The sequence below is a fragment of the Lissotriton helveticus genome, chromosome 7 (assembly GCF_964261635.1).
Source record: "Lissotriton helveticus chromosome 7, aLisHel1.1, whole genome shotgun sequence".
NCBI classification, from domain to species: Eukaryota; Metazoa; Chordata; class Amphibia; order Caudata; family Salamandridae; genus Lissotriton; species Lissotriton helveticus.
This window is the reverse complement of record NC_136068.1, coordinates 1,555,526,842-1,555,549,283: the sequence shown is the minus strand read 5'-3', so window position 1 is coordinate 1,555,549,283 and position 22,442 is coordinate 1,555,526,842. Positions and strand designations below refer to the sequence as shown.

Sequence of the window (22,442 nt, the reverse complement as noted above, 5' to 3'; positions counted from 1 at the left end):
CCACAGTTTGCTCATGGAGGAAAGCCTATGCACTAGAAATAACAGAGGTAATAATGGTAACTATAGCTGGTACATTTCAAAGCGGATGGTGTTTTATTCGGTATGCAACCATTACAACGCAACTTTTACAACGGACTACTTTTACAACGCAACTTTTACAACGCAGGATCCATTACAACGAATACCATTACAACGCATTTTTTTACAACGCAAATACCTTTACAACCCATACCATTACAACGTAAGTATAGGTAAGTATATAATTATAGTAAAAATGTTATAGGTTTGGGTTTTTGGGTAAAGGGGTATTTTTAGGGTTCAGGGCTAGGTTTGGGTTTTTGGGTAAAGGGGTATTTTTAGGGTTCAGGGCTAGGTTTGGGTTTTTGGGTAAAGGGGTATTTTTAGGGTTCAGGGCTAGGTTTGGGTTTTTGGGTAAAGGGGTATTTTTAGGGTTCAGGGCTAGGTTTGGGTTTTTGGGTAAAGGGGTATTTTTAGGGTTCAGGGCTAGGTTTGGGTTTTTGGGTAAAGGGGTATTTTTAGGGTTCAGGGCTAGGTATGGGTTTTTGGGTAAAGGGGTATTTTTAGGGTTCAGGGCTAGGTTTGGGTTTTTGGGTAAAGTGGTATTTTTAGGGTTCAGGGCTAGGTTTGGGTTTTTTGGTAAAGGGGTATTTTTAGGGTTCAGGGCTAGGTTTGGGTAAAGGGGTATTTTCAGGGTTCAGGGCTAGGTTTGGGTTTTTGGGTAAAGGGGTATTTTTAGGGTTCAGGGCTAGGTATGGGTTTTTGGGTAAAGGGGTATTTTTAGGGTTCAGGGCTAGGTTTGGGTTTTTGGGTAAAGGGGTATTTTTAGGGTTCAGGGCTAGGTTTGGGTTTTTGGGTAAAGGGGTATTTTTAGGGTTCAGGGCTAGGTATGGGTTTTTGGGTAAAGGGGTATTTTTAGGGTTCAGGGCTAGGTTTGGGTTTTTGGGTAAAGGGGTATTTTTAGGGTTCAGGGCTAGGTTTGGGTTTTTGGGTAAAGGGGTATGTTTAGGGTTCAGGGCTAGGTATGGGTTTTTGGGTAAAGGGGTATTTTTAGGGTTCAGGGCTAGGTTTGGTTTTTTGGGTAAAGGGGTATTTTTAGGGTTCAGGGCTAGGTTTGGGTTTTTGGGTAAAGGGGTATTTTTAGGGTTCAGGGCTAGGTATGGGTTTTTGGGTAAAGGGGTATTTTTAGGGTTCAGGGCTAGGTTTGGGTAAAGGGGTATTTTCAGGGTTCAGGGCTAGGTTTGGGTTTTTGGGTAAAGGGGTATTTTTAGGGTTCAGGGCTAGGTTTGGGTTTTTGGGTAAAGGGGTATTTTTAGGGTTCAGGGCTAGGTTTGGGTTTTTGGGTAAAGGGGTATTTATAGGGTTCAGGGCTAGGTTTGGGTTTTTGGGTAAAGGGGTATTTTTAGGGTTCAGGGCTAGGTTTGGGTTTTTGGGTAAAGGGGTATTTGTAGGGTTCAGGGCTAGGTATGGGTTTTTGGGTAAAGGGGTATTTTTAGGGTTCAGGGCTAGGTTTGGGTTTTTGGGTAAAGGGGTATTTTTAGGGTTCAGGGCTAGGTTTGGGTTTTTGGGTAAAGGGGTATTTTTAGGGTTCAGGGCTAGGCTTGGGTTTTTGGGTAAAGGGGTATTTTTAGGGTTCAGGGCTAGGTTTGGGTTTTTGGGTAAAGGGGTATTTTTAGGGTTCAGGGCTGGGTTTGGGTTTTTGGGTAAAGGGGTATTTTTAGGGTTCAGGGCTAGGTTTGGGTTTTTGGGTAAAGGGGTATTTTTAGGGTTCAGGGCTAGGTATGGGGTTTTGGGTAAAGGGGTATTTTTAGGGTTCAGGGCTAGGTTTAGGTTTTTGGGTAAAGGGGTATTTTTAGGGTTCAGGGCTAGGTTTGGGTTTTTGGGTAAAGGGGTATTTTTAGGGTTCAGGGCTAGGTTTGGGTCTTTGGGTAAAGGGGTATTTTTAGGGTTCAGGGCTAGGTTTGGGTTTTTGGGTAAAGGGGTATTTTTAGGGTTCAGGGCTAGGTTTGGGTTTTTGGGTAAAGGGGTATTTTTAGGGTTCAGGGCTAGGTTTGGGTTTTTGGGTAAAGGGGTATTTTTAGGGTTCAGGGCTAGGTTTGGGTTTTTGGGTAAAGGGGTATTTTTAGGGTTCAGGGCTAGGTTTGGGTTTTTGGGTAAAGGGGTATTTTTAGGGTTCAGGGCTAGGTATGGGTTTTTGGGTAAAGGGGTATTTTTAGGGTTCAGGGCTAGGTTTGGGTTTTTGGGTAAAGGGGTATTTTTAGGGTTCAGGGCTAGGTTTGGGTTTTTGGGTAAAGGGGTATTTTTAGGGTTCAGGGCTAGGTTTGGGTTTTAAAAATAATTAAATTAAATTAAAATTAAATTAAATTAAATTATATTAAATTTAATAACTTACATTTTTCAAAAAAATTATATACTTACCTATACTTACGTTGTAATGGTATGCGTTGTAAAGGTATATGCGTTGTAAAAAAATGCGTTGTAATGGTATTAGTTGTAATGGATCCTGCGTTGTAAAAGTTGCGTTGTAAAAGCATGCGGTGTAATAGTATGCGTTGTAACGTCATACATCCGTTTTATTCCTATTGGACAGAGGGCCTGATTTAGACTTGGTGATTTGGATACTCTGTCACAAACGTGACGGATATCTCAGCCGTTGTATTACAAGTACAATATACCCTACGGCACTTGTATATGACAGATGGGACATCTGTCACATTCTAAATCAGGATGAAAGTAACAGTCAAGACACAATGACCAAAAAGTGTGACTTCCTAAATCTGCATAAAATTTAACACAGTACACCACTTCTTGGCTGAGGTCCTAGATCACTGTTGGAGTGAAGCAGGGCTGTTCTTCTTGAAGACAAGAAGAATCTGACTCAGGGTGGAGGCGTGGGATAAATGAGATCTATGATGGTAAGTTGACATTCATTTGAAGTAGGGACTGTTCATGAGGTGGAAGAGAGATGTGAGAAGAGGAAACATAAAATTGAGAGGACGCAAAGGAAATAAAATACAGAAATGTAAGATATGATGAGGAGACATGCAAGATGAAGTAGAGGCACAGATGTAGAAAATAAATGTGAGATTGAAAGTACACATATAATATAGAGAAGACATGTGAATTGGTGAGAGCAAATGTGATCTACAGAAGAGAAATGTTAGATGGAGAGAAGGAATGACATGTAGGGGTTACACATGAGAGTGTGACGGAGAATAAACATGACTTTGAGTTTAGACACGTGAAGAGGAGACATAAGAAAGAGAAACAGGATAAGTATAATGGATAAGAAACAGGCGAGACTGGGAGGAGGCATGCAAGAGTGACAAAGTAGGCCCCCAATAATGAATCAAAGATACAAAATATGGGACAGGAACACATAGGACAAAGGACAGAAATGGACCAAAGAGAACAGACTGAACTAGGAAGCCACTTACATTGAGACGCTTCTCTGGTTCCACCTCAATCATGCCTCGTAACAGGTTCTGGCAGTCAGGTGGAATGAAGTGAGGCATATGGAACACTCCCCGTTTCACCTTCTCCAGCAGTTGACGCAAGTTGTCGTCATCAAATGGCAGGGCACCCTGAAGAGGGGAGGGGAACAGAGAGATCAAATAAAGACTTTTTGGATCAGCACCCACTACCCAAATATTTCCAAGTCAAAAGTGGCTACCAAGAGCGGAGACTTTCCAAGGGCCCTTGATGCTAGGACTGTGTACCAAACTCAGTTTTTCCCCATTTTTCCACTTTTTGGGTTCATCACGTGTTAGACTTGTCATCTTTTGGCATGTTTCCTCTGAGTTTTTGCTTTCTGCCCTCCTGGTTTTGACTGTGTTTTTGCTGGCGTAGTGTTTCTGTGCATTTGTCGCACTGCTAATCAGTGGTAAAGTGCAAGTGCTCCTGTGGTTAATTATGTTATGGATTGGTGTTTTCCTGATTGGCTGTTTGGTTTTCTTGTCTGCCCCTGGTAAAGTGCACTGAGTATGCCAGGGCCTGGGAATCAAATGCTAAGTGTGTGCCTGCAGCACGGAGTGTGCCACCAATGCAAGTAGCCCAGAAAGGTACCTCAGACCTGCCATTGCAGAGTCTGCACGCAGTTTGTAACTGTCAGGTCGACTTGGCCCGTGCACACACTGGCCAATCCCTTACCTTCCCTTTTCTTACATGTCAGGCACCCCAAAGGTAGGCCCAAAGAACCTCTGTGGGCAGGGTGCAGTGTATGTGAAAGGTAGGACATGCCCTGGTGTGTGTGTGGCATGTCCTGATAGTGAATTACAACCCATTTCGTTTTTCACTATTGCAAGGCTACCTGTTCCACATAGGACAGAATTGGAAGTTTGTTTATAACAACTTATAAACATAACTGGACCTGGGAACTAGGAAGGGAAAATACAATTTAGTATGACTGAACTTAGAATCTAACAATGCATCTTTTAGTAAAGGTGATTTTTACATTCTGTGTTTGAAAGTACCACTTTTAGGAAGTAGGTATTTTCTTGCTCAGTCATCCTGTGTCGTGTGCCTCTGCTGCAATGTGGATGTCTGGGTTTTGGACGACAGATGGCTAAGAAGCAAGGGTGGCTCCAGATAGTCTAGGTAGGTCAGAAAAGGGCTGAATAGACCTGGGCTGCGATGGGGGAGGAGGGAGGAGATTTCCTTGCACCTCAAAGGGCCTGGTCTGCCTCTGACAATGCAGTCTCCACCCCCTGCCGGGAAATCACACCAGAGAAGGCAGAACTGGTTCTGGCTGGGCACAGACACCCTCTGCCTATAAGATCAAATGATTTTTGGATACAAATACTGGGGCCCAGACCCCTGAACTTTAGAACTCTTTTGGATGAAGAAAACTGCAAAGAAGAAGAGCTGGAGAAGCTGTGAGGAGGGACTACCACTTTGCTGTGTTGGCCTACAGTGGCTGCTTCTGTCTTGGTCAGTGAAAGCCTGGACTGAACTTTCTGCAATCTAATTTTGTCAGTTTCTCCAAGGGCTTGAGGTAGAGCTTGCCCCATGTTCAAGAAGTCTCAGGAACAGCAAAGACGTCAAGCTCTTCTACCCTCAGCACTAGGGACTGTGTGTTTTGTGCTGCGACAGAAGAAAAAAAACTCGACGACGTCTATGACCCCGCTGCCGACTCCGTGTCCTGAAGGCACCGACGCAATGCTGCACCGCGACCCTGGTCTCACCAACAATGCCTGCTGATGCTGCCATCAAGCCGCTGCTCGCACCGCGACCTGTGGGCACCGCACTCCGCTCCGCCTCGTTTCACGCCGAAGCCTGGACACAGCAGAGTGCACCGCCACAATGCCACACCGTGACCATGGTCTCTCCGACAACGCCTGCTGATGCCGCCACCAAGCCGTTGCTCGCACCGCGACCTGTAGGCACCGCACCCAGCACAACCTCACTTCACAACGACGCCTTTGCCTCCCCAACGACGACACTCCACGCCGAAGTCAATGCCGCTGCTTGCATTGTAGTTCAAGGGCTCCGCTCATAAAGTTACACGACGCACCCCCCTCATCCCGCACCGTAGCCATGGCCTACCGACGCCGGCATCATCGACCGTTCGTCAGACGACGATATCGCTTCAGCGACGACGCTGCTTGCACCGTGACCTGCCAGCACCGTGATTGACACCGCCTTCACCCCGCACCACGACCCTTGTATCACCAACGACGCCATCTGACGCCGCCACCGAGCCGCTGCTTGCACCGCGACCTGAGGGCACTGCACGCCGCACCGCTGCACTTCACACACCAGTACCCGATGCCTGCCGACGCCAGCGCTCATGATTCCAACAGAAAGGAGCTCGACCTGCAACACGAGTGACTTCAAGGGCCTTGGCACCCTGCATCTTTAACAGGTACTGTTTGCGGGTCTTCCTGACACCGTAGCTGGTCCGCGACACCACGACCAGCCTGAACTGTTTGGATTTGTTTGGTCACGACGCCGTGAGAGCCCCGGACACAACTATCGACATCAAGGAACTGTCGATTTTGAAGTACTGTATTGTGGATTCTTATCATTTTTGGTCTTGTATATAAAAATATTGGTGTGGTGTCCTTTTGTAGTGCTTACACTGCATTACTGTTGGTTATGGGCAAACTGCCTCTAAGATAAGCCTGACTGCTCGTGCCAAGCTACCAAGGGGGTGAGCAGGGGTTATTTTAGGAGTGTAACTCCCTTATCCTGACTAGGAAGAAGGGTCCCTACTTGGACAAAGGTGCAAGCCCTTGCCAACTAGAGACCCACATTTCTAACATCATGCATGAAGAATGAAAAACCCTCTATGTTGTATCATAAAACATCTGTATGTAGTATACTATGGTTGTCTTCAGAAGGTTAATTTGATGATAAATGTATAGACACAAGAGGTCTATAACATCAGACCAACTGATGTACCAAGTGCAAAATATGGGATCAAATCCCACAGAATTGGTTTTCTTTGGACATATTTTGCAAAATAGGAAACTAAGCTATATCATGAAGTTGCAACATGTTCAAAATGGGCACTGTTTACTTCATTACCGCTTTTTTCAGACTCAGCTAATTTGTAGCATATGTTTTAATAATACTTCACTTTGCTGGATTTCATTCCTATAATAGCATGCAGGAAACAAAATCCAACTTTTCAAAATGATTCAATGAAAAGTGAAACATTTTTAACAAACATGCCCTACCATTTACAGTTATTAGTCATTTAAACTGTTTAAAATAGTTTGGGATTTTAAATCATTATTCTGGTATTCAGTTTAAGGATTTTGTCATTGATAAAGAAAATGTATTTGAAATTATATAGGGTTTGAGTTCACTTCCTAATTAAAAAACCTCAGTGAATATATTGGTACAAAAAAATTCTTCCTGCAAATGTTACAGAATATCCAATTCTATGAAGCTCCTTTCACGACTACTGGTCAAGTTTGATGGTGTCTTATGTCAGCCTTTACAACCTGTTTTCAGCACTATACTAAATAAATAACTCCTTACCACCAGCAGTGCAAACAGGATCACACCACAGCTCCATACGTCAGCCCGACGCCCATCATACTTCTCCCCCTGGAAGAGAAATCAACAAAGCCATCAAGCATAGGATCACAAATGATCCATTCACTTCAACTCAACGTTTCAGATCAACTTTGCCCATCACACCGCTCATTCACATAAATACAATCATCTGCGAAGACACCACTTGAACCAATGAATGAACAAAAATGTTTATATTGCATTTGCAGAGAAAACTGAATGATAAAATTAAACAAGCAAATAATATATACCTGCTGTAAAATAACAATAAAAAATGATGAGTGGAATGCTTGAATTAATCTGTGTCACTAGCAAATCCTTGAACTGCATTCCAGTCCATTGTTTTTTTACCACTATGCCTCTCTATATTAGTCGTATGCACAGCAGTCTTGGTCCTGCTCAAATAGGATCAGTCCAGCCCAAACCAGCAGGTGGAGTCCCCTCCAGATTATAACAACAACTAGATACCGGTTTGACACTATGTGCCTTATGAGTGACGTGCAGCATGACTCCAATGGTGCAGTGAGTATGGGACCCATGTCTGTGAATACCCGCCTCATTTCAAAGGCAAAAAGCAGATAGGAGGAATGCTTGAATTCATCTCAGCCACTGGTAATTACTTGGTGCACATTCCAACTTTCTTTTTTTTGCCTTCTATGCCACCCTAAACAGTGACCTACCATACACAAATCGTTCTTGGTCTTGCTATTTTACTTTTGTTTCTTATTGGTAGAAGGAAGGATACCTTATACCAAGCATTTTTCCAGTTAAAAAAAGACAAGTGTTTTTGATCTTGAGGTATCATCACAAATAACACTTTGTATATGATAAAGAGTCTTTGGGTTCCATTAGAGAGGAAAAGTTCCACTCACACTATACATATGATAAGGAGTATTTTTCCAATTAAAAAATGCAAGAGTTTTTGATCTTAAGATAGCATAACAAATCGCGCTTTATATATGATATATAAGATAATTTGTTATGATCCCTCAAGATCACCAACTCTTGCCCTTTCTTGAATTGGAAAAATAACAAATCATGCTTTATGTATGATAAAGAGTCTTTATCATATATAAAGTGTGATTTGTTATGATACCACAAGATCAAAAATTCTTGCCCTTTTTTGAATTGGAAAAATACATGATATAATGTATCCTTCCTTCTGCGAATAAGAAACAAAAATAAAAGAAAGTAATTCATTGTAAAAAATGTTGATGAAATATATTCACTTCTAATTATGTTTTGGTAAAACATCAATCCTTATCATAAGTTCCCTATTCAAAGGAATCTTTTTTATTTTGGAGGACACACTCATCTTGTTTGGCATCTTATTCAAAGGATGCCTTTAGGGAACCCTTTCCTGTTGATCATCAAGAGGCATGGACTGAGGCGTCCTTTTAGAGGTGCATCAGATCCAAATTAAGTCCCTGGAGAGATATCTACTTCAATATTTTTTTGTCTGCCTGTGTAATCACAATCTTGTCCTTCATGTATATTTATCATATAAATCCTAGTTTGAGGGATTAGAACGATGCAAGGAGGGATTTTGCCCAGCAAGAAATGTATATGCCTCATTGTCAGGACTTGCTCCCTACAGATACTCCTCTCTGAAAAATAATGCTTCCTTGCTTCTCTTTCAGGATTGCTTATATGAAGGATACTTTCCCTCATGTGACTGTTGATAACATTTCAGACTTAAAAGAAAGACTAAACTGATGAAGCAGTTGGGCTTTGTGATGAAAAGAGCTAGGCATCAGGCCAAAAAGCTAGGACTTGGAAATATCAAGACTACTCTCAAATGGAAATTCAGAGTGGTTTTCCATCCAGAGGAGGAGTATGGATGTGGCAATAGTCATTAAACATCTATGGTGTACTGTAGCCCCTCCCTCCTTTAGTGAATATAAAAGTTGTTTGAAATTTGCATTGCAAATCTTTCACAATGAGTATGTTGACAAGCCTCTGGTAAAGGCCTCAAATGAGGGATTTTTGCTGGACTAGGAACTACGTGAAAATATCTTTACTTTCTTTGCTGTCCCTTGGTTAAATATAATGGTAGTGTTTTATTGCAATAGGAGGTGCCTTGGATGGCAATTCTGTTGAGAGAGATATGCCTGCAATGGTACGGGTAGAATCTGACTCAACACTGTGATGCACCTGAGAACAATGGACCATAACCTGTGGGACATTTTGTTAAAAAAGAAGGCTGTTTTATGTATTACTGAGATACTCTGAGGTGTCAGATGCAATCTTCACCAGAAGGGGAATGTTTTATGAAGGAGATGCCATGTGTCACATCCCAGCTGTAAGGTCGACCAGATCCAGGACAGCCATAATGAGATGATTAGATATTAAATGATCATCTGTTAACAGTTCTAAAGTGTTCGACCTTTTTTTCTGCTGGTAGCGGTTTTATCATGTTTTCTACTCTGTTACGTGACGATTTGTCATGGCATGCAAATATAGCTGATTGTATATATGAATATTGACTACAAAAATATTGTGCAACAAACATATTGATGCCAATATATTGCATCAAAGATATTGCATAGTAATATAATGTAAAGTACTAAAATACTGTAAAAAAACATTTTAGTCTACAAAAATAGTCTACAAAAATATTGAAATCCTATTATTAAACAAAACATACATAACATTTTATTTATCTTTTTGAAAATTAATATTAGAAATATGTATATAGAAATGTACAAATATTTTCAATATGTTTAAAATATAAAAATAATAACTTAGACTACATTAAATTAAAGAGTAGATATTATTACATATTACATAAAATATTTTAAAATAATATACATCATTAACCAAATTTAAAAAGTCTACATTTACTTTCATTATTCTAAATAAAATCAACCCCAATATAAATATATTAAATTGGCAATAAAATCCATTACACAAAATATGTGTATATATAAATAAAATCCTAACGTTTTAACTAGTTTAAAAGTGTTTAATACTAATGTATTAATCACGAACAAATACATTATTTGATAAATAATATAAACATTGCTTTCAACGTCTTTTGTGTTTTTGTTGTAACACCCTAAGTGGCAAAGTGTATAATACTAATTTATTAATCACAAACAAATACATTATTTGATAAATAATATAAACATTCCTTTCAACGTCTTTTGTGTTTTTGTTGTAACACCCTAAGTGGAAAAGGGTATGCTAAGACATTGTGCCACTGGAATCAAGCTGCACACGACCAAAAAGTCAGAAGAATGTCAAAACTGGTCTTGGATGTCTTGTGTTTTGGTTCAGAAAGGATCAGACATGACAGTTTTGGCTGGACACTTCATATTGGAGCAGGACCAAGGCTAGTTTGCATATGGCTGGATCTAATCTGAGGTGGCATGGTGTCCAAAAAATCGATAGATTGGAATACTACCCCAGAGACCACCAATGATTAGACTATTTGCAAGTATTATTGCCGACACCTTTTGTGTGTTTGTTTAAAATACTATTGCAGGAAATGAACCTCTTTTGTGTGATCTCACCCCCAATTTTGCACTATCTGGTTTACTGGTATAAGACCTCTCTGCACTTTATCCCTGTTAATGAGGAGTTAAGTGCCTGTGCTCCCCTTTTAAACATGTTGAAATTGGCTTAAAACTGATTGGCACAAATGTCATTCCTATAATGCCATGGTATATGGTGCAGAACTACACCACTGGCATGGATTGCAACATAGCAGTAGCAGTGAAAAGATGGCTTTATGGCTTCTTGGTGTAGGCTGACAGCAGCAGCCTGAACCCTGCTGCACAGACCTGTCAAAATCACCTTTTAAATACTATATAATTCACCCTTAAGCACACCTTACTGCCCATAAGGTAGGGGCGGAATATGAGCGGCATTAGATATGGCATGTTCCTAACCGCAGTGACTTGGTCTATAACAATATTGTCGCTGGTCAGGATGTGGCTGGCACATAAGAAAAGTAAAAGTATAGATTATACCATTTCATCTATAACTTTTGGCTTGTACCAGCCACAGACTCCATTTAAAGACTTATTTTTATATTTATTAATAATCCAATCTAATGGTGAAGTCAGATTTTAATTAAGTATATTGGAAATGCAACTTTTAAAAAGTTACCTTTACCCTGCCTAAAGAAGCTAGAGGCTAATTTACATTAAATCTCCCAGCCACTGCCCAGCCCATACGTGGCCTGAATGAAGTATGAAAGGGTTGTAAAAACTGCTTCCAGAGAAGGCACAATGGCCTGGAAGTGGTGAAATGTTTTCTTCCCCTGGCAGGAAGACCAGTGGCTCCAGGAACCTAATTAACTTCAAAGGCGCCTTGCAGGTACTAAATAAGTTTTAGGTGACATTTTGTCCCGATAGTAAGTCTGGCACCAAACCCAGAACCGGTTTTGAGTGACCACAGAGGAGACTGATGATTACCCTGTCCAACCTCTTGATGGGCACACATGCTCTGCACAAAGGAAGAATGGTTTCCCTAGCTTGCATTTTGACAGCAAGGGGCCCTGTGGGATTGTCTGCAGTAGGTAAAACAGGAACTGCTGAAAAAGTGAGTAGGGTTGGTTGCCATAGGAAATTATTCCCCTTTGGTTAGGGCGTGCCCATGGGAGGCATACATGTGGCATCACAAGGTACCACTCACTGAAACTACGAAATATCAGAATAAGACTGGACCTGCTGTCTGTGATATGAGAGGAGCCCTGAAGGACTGAACCTACTCCCTTTTATGCTCAAGATAATGAATAGACTCCAAGGATCGGTTAGCCCATCTTCTTAGTGGCTACAGAGATGCACCAAGCTACTAGAGGCCATCTTTCGTAAAGTAGCTAGCGACCAGGGGCAACTGAACATGGGATATACTTTGCTGTTGGCCTCTGCCTGGCACCCTAAGAATCTCGAAGTGCCGGCCAGATGTCCCGGGGGGCTTAGAAGTGTACCTCTGTAGTAGTTTGGGTATCAGAATAAAGCTTTTTCCTGTCCTGATCAAGGTTCCCAGCACCTCTGAAAAATGATTATGTCAGATTCTGCATTGGGATTTAGAAAAGGTTCAGCGATAAATTCCCAAAGTTTCAGAGCTCCAAAAGAAACAACCTGCTTCAAGTATTCAGCCTTTTTGTTCCACGGCAGTGGCTACAAATTAAGCAAGGGCCTGCTCAGGAGCAGTTTTCTTCTCAAAAAGTGATAAAGCCCCTTTCTGAAGTGGGACTTATGAACTTTTTGACCTTCAGACTTTTCACCGGCATCGATCCGCTTGTTGTATCTGACCAGGGCCCCATCGCAATCAGCTTCAAATTACGCCTAGGTCGTGGTCTATCCCTTCCATAGACTATCATCGGTGCTTTGTGCTTTTAGGCGCTATTTCTCTTAAACGTAAAAAATGCATATCTTTGGTTCCGGTTATTGGATTTTTGTCACTTTAGTGTCATTGTCTTTATTACATGTTGATCTATATTTCTAATCCGGTTTGTTTGTTGTTTTTATTTTATTACTGTTTTGTTTTGATCCTGCATAGATTCCTAACTAAAGCCTGAGTGCTCTATACCATACCAGAGGGCTGAGCTCAGGTTAATTTGGTGACTTTGAGTCTTCACCCTGACAAGGTGTATTATTATTCCTTGAGGTGGATAGTCATCCACCCCAAATATTAATGCACTTTCTTACAGCTTTGTATATAAGTTATGGGCTCTTGCTACACCCTCATGAATAGCCTTAGTATCAGCAATATAATGAAGATACTGTGATGAAGAATGCTTAATTTTTTACTTAACGGCTGGAGCAGTAATAAGAGCCAGAGGTCCAAAGACACCTAGCTTGGTACCACTTGAGTATGGTACGCTACACGTAGTCAGATCTGAGGGTAGCATCCTCTGAATGAAAGGTATGTTCACAGAAAAGTGTACGTCATGCCTTGTTGATTCTTGCTTTCTTCTCCCAACTTAGATCCTTCAATAATGCGAACTTTAACAGAGGATGTCCATGAACATTTAACTCAGTAAGGGTCCTTCTTGCAAGACGGGGGTTCCATTAGAAAACCATGCTTTCTACCACCAACTCTGACTGGGGTAACATTCTTTTTTGCTAAAGATCTATACATAAGCACATAGATGCAGCATGTGCAACATTAAACCTGCAGGCATCAATCACATCTCGATTGCTAAACAGTAGTCCTGCCTAACCCACTTACCACCTCTCATGCAGTTAAGGGGAAACTAGCCCAGAGATTTCTCAACTTGTATCCAGAGAGTAGCCATGGTTAGCAGGCATGAAGTTAGTCAACAGCTACCTCATTGCTACAGAAATAACTTCTTCAACCATGGACATCTTTCTAGAGGGAATGAGGCTGCTGGATCCCCTTCACTAAGTAAAGGGTGTTTCTGACTTTGGCCAGTAATGGCTCTACTGTTGGAAACATAAAACCTGGCATGCAGGAAAATCAGGTGGGAAACCATGAGCTAAGTGGACAGCACATCCAGCAATTTTTGGCAGATGGCCTATTACCGCATAGCTCTACATGACCCTGTGTCATAGTTGGAGGATGGGCTAAGATTCTTCATTTTAAGACAATTATTACAGGGCACCAAATTGGCATCTCTTACCAATGAGGAGCAAGAGTAAATAGGGAAACGGTTTTGGATGTCATTCTTTCCATCACCTTGCTTCTAGTTGGGGGATATTCTTCTTTTTGTGCTCAAACATTAGAGCGTCATCTAACCGTTAGAAAGAAGCTGAACCTCTTTTTATTTTACTAGACATCTCTGTTGTTTCTTTCTTTACTCGTCCCTGGGCCATACAGCCTGCTGGTGTCCATATGCTTATAAATAAATAATAATACATTCAATTCTCGTTTCTTTTTTAATTTATTTATTTCCAATTTCCATCTCTTTATTTTTCAAGAATTTAATGTTTCTCCACCTGAAGTCAATTCCTCCTAAAATGACATGTCTGAATGAAACTCACACTCAGGGCCGGACTGGGAACCACAACCGGCCCTGGCAAAGTGCTCGCCCGGCCCCCCCTCCCCACTCTGGGGGGTTGGAGGTGCCCCGAGCTCTTTGCTGGGGCGGTTTTTCGGCCGATTTTGCAGTTAGGGGGTGAGGATTAATGGCCAGTTAGTCTCTAACCACCATTCTCTCATTTGACATTAATAAATCAGGCCATACAAATCCCTCTATCCAATTTGGAAAACCCAGAAACTACTTAAATAATATTATCTTCTCTTAGCAGCAATCTGTAACCTGCTTGCAATAGATCAAGAGTGCCAAGAGATGATTTGCTTCATTGTGCTTGATGTATACATCAGAATGCTCGCTTGCTTACTGTGGCAAAAAAGCAATGACACACAACCACAACTGTGTGTCACAGAATTAGCCAATAGGAGTCAATGCATTCTAAACATGCCAACCACAGAACCTTTAGTCCACCAAAATCAATGCTGAAGCAATTGTTTTCACTGGAATACTGTTCAAGGAGGGATCTCCCTCCTTAACCCTTAGCGTGCACTTCGGAAGGGTCTATGTCATACAGAGGGCTGTATCACTGTATGTGCCTTTGCATGCTAAAATATGGCAATATGATCACATCAGAAGCTTTCAGAGGGAGTGTGTTTTGAAATAAAGGTATTTTAAGTTTTGTAAATATGCCATGCATGGAACAAGGAAAGATGAATGTTGAGGACCCGCACCTGTATTGGGGCTGTTAGCCTGGCCCAGGCTCTGATAATACTTCTCTATCCAGAATAAATTTCACTTATTAACGCGGTGCAAATATGTAACATTGCAGCAAATACATGGAGCATTGCATCACAAACACAGAACACCACGACAAAAGGAAGAGAAGGAACTCACCTTGATCACCTCTGGACATGCATAGTGAGGAGACCTGGACAGAAAAAGGGGAGGTAACAAGAAAGAGACAAGGAGGAAAAAAGGAGGAGCAGGAGACAAGGGAGAAATTGGGTAAGACACAGGCGCCAAACAGAGGAGAGAAGAGAGAGGAGAGAAAGAGGAGAGAAGAGAGAGAAGAGGCGAGCATAAGAGAGGAAAGGAGAAAAAGGAGAGGAAAGGAGGGGAGAGTGGAGGAGAGGAGAGGAGAGCAGAGGAGGGGAGGGGAGAGGAGAGGAGAGTGAGTAAGGCACAAAAAGAGAAAAGGTGAAATGTACAAATGGAGATGGGGAAGGGACAATAAATATAAGAGACTCAAAAATGGGAAGATAGAAGGTGCAGACATGAGGGAAAGAAATGTACAGAGGGGATGATTGAGGTGAGGAGAAAGATGACAACATGAGACAACAGAAAAGGAAGAAAACAAGGGGAAGATACAAAGGGAAAAAGGCATGTTAGAGATACAAAGGGATTACGAAATAGAAGAACAATAAAAAGACGGAGATGAAAGAATTAAGAAAGAGTGTCATTTATGGCAAGAGTAGGAAAGAAAGATATAGGTAGACAGTAAATGAAGACTCAGAAACAAGAAAGGAAAGGGATCATTAGATTAGGAGAGAGAAGTAGAAAAGGAGAGAGAGGATTCACAGATGAAAGTGGGAGAGCGGGGAGAGTTAGATAACAAAGAGGAAACAGAAAGGAAGAGAAATATAGAAAAGATGTTACATATTAAGCCGAAAGGAGTGGAACATTAAGCTGCAGGGCAACTCAGCCCTGTCTAAAGAAGCCAACACTCACACCCCCAAGTTACCAAGAGGGAACCAGAACTGGAAGGAACCACTCTTATAAGGCCTAGAGGGCCTGCACTAGGGCACCCAGATGGGACCAGCATTTGCTAGTCTACTCTTTGATTACCATATATCCAGATTTTACCCATACATACTCGCTTTGGGTTTGCTTTAAAGTGATCTATGTAGTGTTTTTGGTCAGGATGAGTCCTCTCAAAGAGACAACCACCATACGGGGCCAGGAGTGCATTCAGCTGTGAAAGACCTTATATAGCATTGTTCCAATGTGACTTACTCAAATGAAGACAATATTATCAAACTCCCAGTACCCCTAGTAGTGACCAGCAGCCAAACAAACCATCCAGTAACCAAAATTAATCTGCAATGGAGGATTCTACTACTGTGAGCACAATAGGGGCCAGCACTGGAACAAACTGCTACTAGGATGTCCAGATAAAATGAGTGCAGGAACAGCCTGCTAAGAGTAGGCCAAGATCGGAGCAGGTATGAAATGGGTAATTGTTTGCATATTATTATAATATGTTTGAAGAGCTGCATTCTTTGCTGAAGGGTCTTCTGAGCAGAAATCTTGTTGTGACTTAAGTTTCTTCAACAGATATCTTATTATGTCAAAGATACCCTAATGCCCCACATTTTATTTCTGAGGATTCCCAAGAGGATAAATTCCTGTGCACAACAGATACTGAGGAGATACTTTATACAGCCAAGACCCTTGGTCTCCTGAGGCGATGCATTGTTGGACCTAAGGTCTTATGAAGAGAAACCTCACATGAGCCTGCTTTTAACCAGGAGAATACTTCATTATGCACAGGGTCTCTTTGTCAGAATACCTGATTGTGCACAAGCTCTACCAAGGAAATACATAATTGTGCCAGTGTCTCTAGATACACGGCATGTGATCCCAGAAAATCCCAGAAAATGCCACTCCCATAATGCCCACTTCCTTTTTGCCTAAAGAGGACCAGTACTGAAGTCGACGTGTTTACCAAAATGGTTCTAGCCCTGAAAGGACCCATTCCCTGAACTGAGTCCCAAAGGGCACCAACGCTGGAAGGACCAACTTCCCAGGTAATCCGGCAGCAATTAACTTTGAAAGGGCAAATTGCCAGGGGTCCCAAGGTCTCAGAATAATATTTCAATAAATCCAAAGTTTCATCAATAAGAAAACACCCTTATGAGCCCACGGTCTACTAAGTGTAAGCAGGGAAAGAGTGGAAAGAACAAGGCAAAAGGAAATCACCAACAGGAAACCCGTCTCCTAATTCTAACCACATAGAGAAATTCCAATTTGTCAGCTAAATTTCAGTAGCTTCTGCATTCCTGTAGGGATGAGCACTGAAGTAATGGAAGGCAGTCTTACATCTTTGATATAGATTTCAGACGCAGCCAATAGAGTTTATTGGATTTCCATTCTATTAGCATAATTATTTGGACAATGACATACCTCTGCAAACATTTTTCAATGAATCGTATTATTTAGCAACATGAGATCCAATGTTCAGACAAGAGGAGCATGGACAACATTTGGGGATATTTGGTAGGAACTGCAGGACTAGGGTATAGACGTACAGGCCTATGGGAACACTGGGAGTTTTCAAATAGATGTGTGACTCTGAAAAGTCAAAAGGGCAGGGGAAGAGGGACTCAGAGTAACAAATGTCTTCTTTTGAAAACCACAGGACAACACTTCACAAAATGCTCTGGGGAAGACACATTACATTATGTAGTTGGCCAATTGCTTACATCTAAAATTGTCTACCAGAAGCCCATTTTGTATGGGAAACAGGACTTAATCTACTCTCTATGTCCAGAGAGTGCATCAGGTTACATTTAGACCTGTTTTCAATTGCAAAAGTTCAAAAAACAATCCACCAGCTGAGAAAATGAAATGTACATTATTAAGAGAAAATTTCCTAAGTCTTCTTTCTATGAAAAGAAGCACACAAACCCAGAAAACATTTCGAACACCAGAGTAGAATGTCATTAACGTCCTGGCTTTGGATTGGGATCAACCCCTGGCCCCTCGGCCTTCCCATTGCCTATCTTGGTCTGCCCTCCCCATCCCAGCCCACCTCTGCACTCCCCCTTTTGTACTTACCCACAGCTGGTCTCAAGCAAACTGTCGCCGACCTGCAGTGACGCCATGCCAAAATCCGCTATCCGAATGTTGTTCTTCTCATCCAGAAGTAAGTTTTCGGGCTTCAGGTCTCTGTGACTGGCAAGGCCAAGCATACAACAAACAAGCAAACACATAGAAAAAGTGGTTCAATTTGTGTGAAGTTACCTTAAGATCATGTAAAGGTTGACACCTGGGAGAATAAATCGCTCTCAACATGTGACAATAATGAGTGTTCTCCACAGCTAAAACATTGGTACAACCTTAAATGGTCAATGAAATGCAAAAGACTAGATTCATACTTCTGAAAGTCACGGTAGGACATTGGAATGTTTTTGATGAATGTAGCTCTGAATTCTCTGCTCCAGATTCCAACCTACCTGGACAGTATGTTCGGATGTGGAGCTACCCTTTACATGACAGCGCCCACATCCTGGTCCACAGTGCAAAATATATTACATATTTCTAGATCACTATCATGTGTATAGAACATTTATCATATTCCTGTGTCTACAACTGATTATTGGATTCAGGAATCCAAGCTGTACACAACAATCATCTCCTCCCAAAAGAATTTACACACGAAGGAGGCTGGGAGGCCCTATTCCTATCTTTATTACAGAGTAAGTAGCAACAGGGTCCCAAATACAAAGGGCGGTTGTCAGCCGTCTTTCGAGTACCATTGTGAGCATAAAGAACCCATGCTATGCATTCTATGCAAACTATGCACAATGGATATCAAGGCTCATCTGGAGAAACCACCTCAAACAACTAAGTTAAGTCTCAGTCATACTGGTAGCACATACCTCTCAACATTACTCCTACTGAGCTTTATAGCGCTCTCTTACACTGAACTATACTACACATCTTGGAACCTGGACAGCCTAACAATAACCAAGGAGAGTCTGCCACCTTCCCAAGGGGTTGAAAGCAGTAGGTAGAAAGGCAAATAGGACATGTGAGCATGTCTGAGGCTCTCAAGCCTCTTGAAGGGCATCAAAAGTCATACATGCATAAATTCCCATGCTGAGAAATATCTGCCTCAACACTTACCTGATGGCCAAGTGTGCCGCAGGACCAAACTCCAGGACAATAAAGCAGGCTCACACCCAGTGCCTTAATTACAAGCAAGGTTGGAAAACCTAGCATGTGGGTATTAGAAGCATGTGCAGCCAGTTTCTTGAAGTCAAGTGTCTGGGCAATTCCCTGCTATTGAATCCGTTAGACAATCTACTCTTTATGTATAAATGTCAAGTGAACTATAACAAAAGTTGGAAGATTTACAGACATAAAAAACAAAAGGTGATCGGTCAATGCTTGCAAATGCCTCAGACAATGATCTTTTGTTGTTTAAATGAGATGTGCAGTGAAATGCAATACGATTATGGGTGAATTACACTTGTGTGTATTTGGCAGTGCCCCACCTGATTTTTGCACTGCGAATCTAAGCGTCTGGAGCTTTGCAGTTCTATCTGCTGTACATCTTTGGTGTACATCACTACTTGCACTATATAGGATGACTGGCAGATAAGTTCCATCCAAGCTCTAAGTCTATCGTATCCATCCATGGAGATTTAGCCTTCACAATCAAATCCTTATCCTTTGGTGTACTTTTCTCATTCTCTCTGAGCCCATCTTTACTTTTCTTCCTTTATATCTCCCCATCTGATGCTGCGGTCAAAGCCTTTTCGCCTATGTGCTGGATCCCTGCGTAGTGGCAAGGGTGCCCTGTAGTCCTGATGCTGGCTGCCAACCTCATGCTCCATCCTCATTCTGCCCTTGAACCGCTCAACTTTCTCCTTTTCCACTCACTCTAGAAATAAAGAGAGACATTTGCTATAGGACCACTCCCTAGGACCTCCAGGGAGCAGGCACCAGCTTCCTAACCACCTGACTGGGTCCGCTCAGCAGAAAGTTACCTCCTACTGCTATGTGATATACTCCTTTAGTGCTTACATCATTTAGAACTTACCTCACTGTGGTTTTACCAAGATCTCTCTAGTATTGGTGGGTTTCTTCCTGAACCCAGGTCTCCCATGGCCTCCTAATAATCTTGAGTGTTTGTGGGGTATGACGGGACTCCCTCAAATGCACTCTGTAAACAAGCTCTTTGGAGACAGGCCATCAATTAGATATTTTACTGCTGGTCACCTCATTCAGCAAACTCTCTACATGGTGTCAGTTATCCTCCTCGTAAGGCAGTTTTCGGATAGGTGGAGGCAGTCTTTTGTTGCTTTGCTGCTTGTTGCATGTATGATACTAGTCTGTGTCCACCCTACAATGTGACCTCTATGGCTAATGTTCAGGTGCTCTTCGTGTTTTTGATTTTGTAGTCCAACAAAACTGCAAGACCAAATACCTTAGTCAAGTACTGAAAATGTTGTCAATGTTGACTCGTTCAACCCATTGGAGAATGGCGGTCTATTCCGCCCCCCTTTAATCATCTGTGTCTGATGCCTTTACGATTTTCACCATCAGGTATTATTCTTCCTGCCTGCAGCATGGTCCCTTCGAATCCTTGTGACGCAAGCCACCTAATTCAACATGATCTCTATCGCTCGTGCACGTGAGCTCTTGGAGTTGCTCGACATTTGGAGTCCACCATTGCTGTCTAGTCTCCTGGCATTACCAAATATTGTTGAGCACTGAAAACCTTATCCGTGTTGACTGTTTCAGGCCTCTGCTGTCAGAGGTCTGTGGGGTTGCAGGTATGGTCATGGGCCTTATGCTAGTGTGTTGCAGAGAAATTATATGAGGAGAGATTTGGCACTGATAGCCCAGGTGGTGACTCCTCGACTGAATCCGAATATGTGTTCCCCTGGCTGTGGCGCCTCTGATCCTGGACTTGCTTGAAAAAAGTTTTGTGGTCTGTTGAATGTGGATGCGAGTTGGAAGGGGGAAGGTGGTAGAAAGGAACCATTTTCTGGCAGGGACAGGGTTTGGGCACTGAGAGCTTTTGTCATATGTTCATTATACTGCTGGATTCCAAGACTGCTCCTGGTCTGCAAAGGCACTTAAGCCTACACATCGCATTATTTTGAGTTGGATCTTCCTTGAGCCATGGGGAAGATCAGGGCCGGACTGGGAACCAAAACCTGCCCTGGCAAACAGCTCTGCCGCCCCCCAAGGGTGGGGGGGTTTTGCTGTTTACCAGGGCAGATTTAGGTGGATTTTGTTACGGGGGACTGATATTGCAGGCCCCCTGTAACAAAAACGCCCCCCTCCCCCCCAGGCCCCACGCTGGCGGCCCACCGGGGAAACGCCCGGTGCCCGCTACGGCCAATCCGGCCATAGTGAAGATACTCACAGGGGAGGTACTATGCAGCGGGATGAAATGACTGTTTTTTCTCCCTGAGGTGAGCCATACACCCAAACCCTTGTGGCATGTCTGAGATTAAAGGAATGATGCCTTTTGTCAACTTGTGTCCCACTCCTTCTGTGTGTTCATGTGTGGGAAGGGGTGTTACTTTCAATCTGTGGGTGCTATTTACACCGGGCTATTCGTGTCATGCATAATGAACATGAAATCTCATAGGAAGGTTGGAAAGGGCTCCTTGTCACACCCACTTGGGCTCAGGAAAGAGCTACACCTTTTCTCAACTCATCTGGCCCTGGTAAGTTTTGGAAGGGCTAAAGACCCAATTCTTTACACTTACATCTGCACATTTTTCTACCTGTTATTCAACTGAAATCCCTCCTGCATGCTCATTGAATCCAAACCAGAGATCAATGAGACAAAGAGCTACAGAGCTGTTGCACCTCAGGAGGATGGGGTTTTCCGACACCGCTGCTTGACAGGTTAGTGCCACATGTTGGGCTTCTTTGCCTCGAATAATACACCATGGGAAAAAGGGCAACAATGCCAGGATATTTACTTATTTCATATTCATTATTATTACTGTCATTAACCTAACCACATAAATATTGTTAGGCCTAAGTATCTGTTAGCGTAAAAACTACTTAACCAATCCTTACGCTTCTCTCTCTTATATGACAGTCTTGCTTCCAGTGTAGCTTAGTACACAAAATATCTATGCCACACCAACACCACTCATTAGATGATCTAATGTAAATTCTAGACCATGGTCTATTTATACTGATTGTATTATCTCTACTAGCCAGGTAGTGATGATCCTAAAACTGCAATGTTCCATTTCAGTGGCCTGCAGTGCCTACTTACTTATCTCCTACAAGACTGGCTACTCACTGCTGATCACACATGCCTATAAAGGCTTTGGTATAGAGAATCACTAGTTTTTTAGATTCACATATCAACCACACTAAAGCCACACCATACATCATCCCAACCAGTACATGTATAGCCAACTGGACCTAAAGCCACAGACACACTTTCGATATCCCTTAATCTGCGTTCTGTTGCATATACAAGGGAGCTCACCTCTCACTAATATCATCACCCACCATTCTTCCAGACAAACTTACAAATGGTTTTACTCAGACAGAACAAGCAAGGTAGAACATCCTCATGCACACAACACAGCATCAAGGACAGAAAGATGCTTGAGTGCTACCTAACCAACAGCATTGTCACAAGCTACACTAACATACAACCTAGAACCACTGCAATAGAAATAGC

General features: G+C 42.3%; 1 protein-coding gene across 1 annotated transcript in view; it reads right to left on the bottom strand.

The window, feature by feature from the left end:
* The window catches only part of BRSK1 (BR serine/threonine kinase 1), a 435,735-nt gene that overhangs the window by 58,249 nt on the left and 355,044 nt on the right, over positions 1–22,442 (bottom strand). The window contains exons 5-8 of the mRNA XM_078650957.1: positions 17,828–17,944; positions 14,885–14,918; positions 7,006–7,074; positions 3,456–3,602 (exon numbers count right to left, since the gene is read on the bottom strand). Coding sequence (XP_078507083.1) covers positions 3,456–3,602; positions 7,006–7,074; positions 14,885–14,918; positions 17,828–17,944 — 367 coding nt within the window. The remainder of the gene's footprint in view (positions 1–3,455; positions 3,603–7,005; positions 7,075–14,884; positions 14,919–17,827; positions 17,945–22,442) is intronic.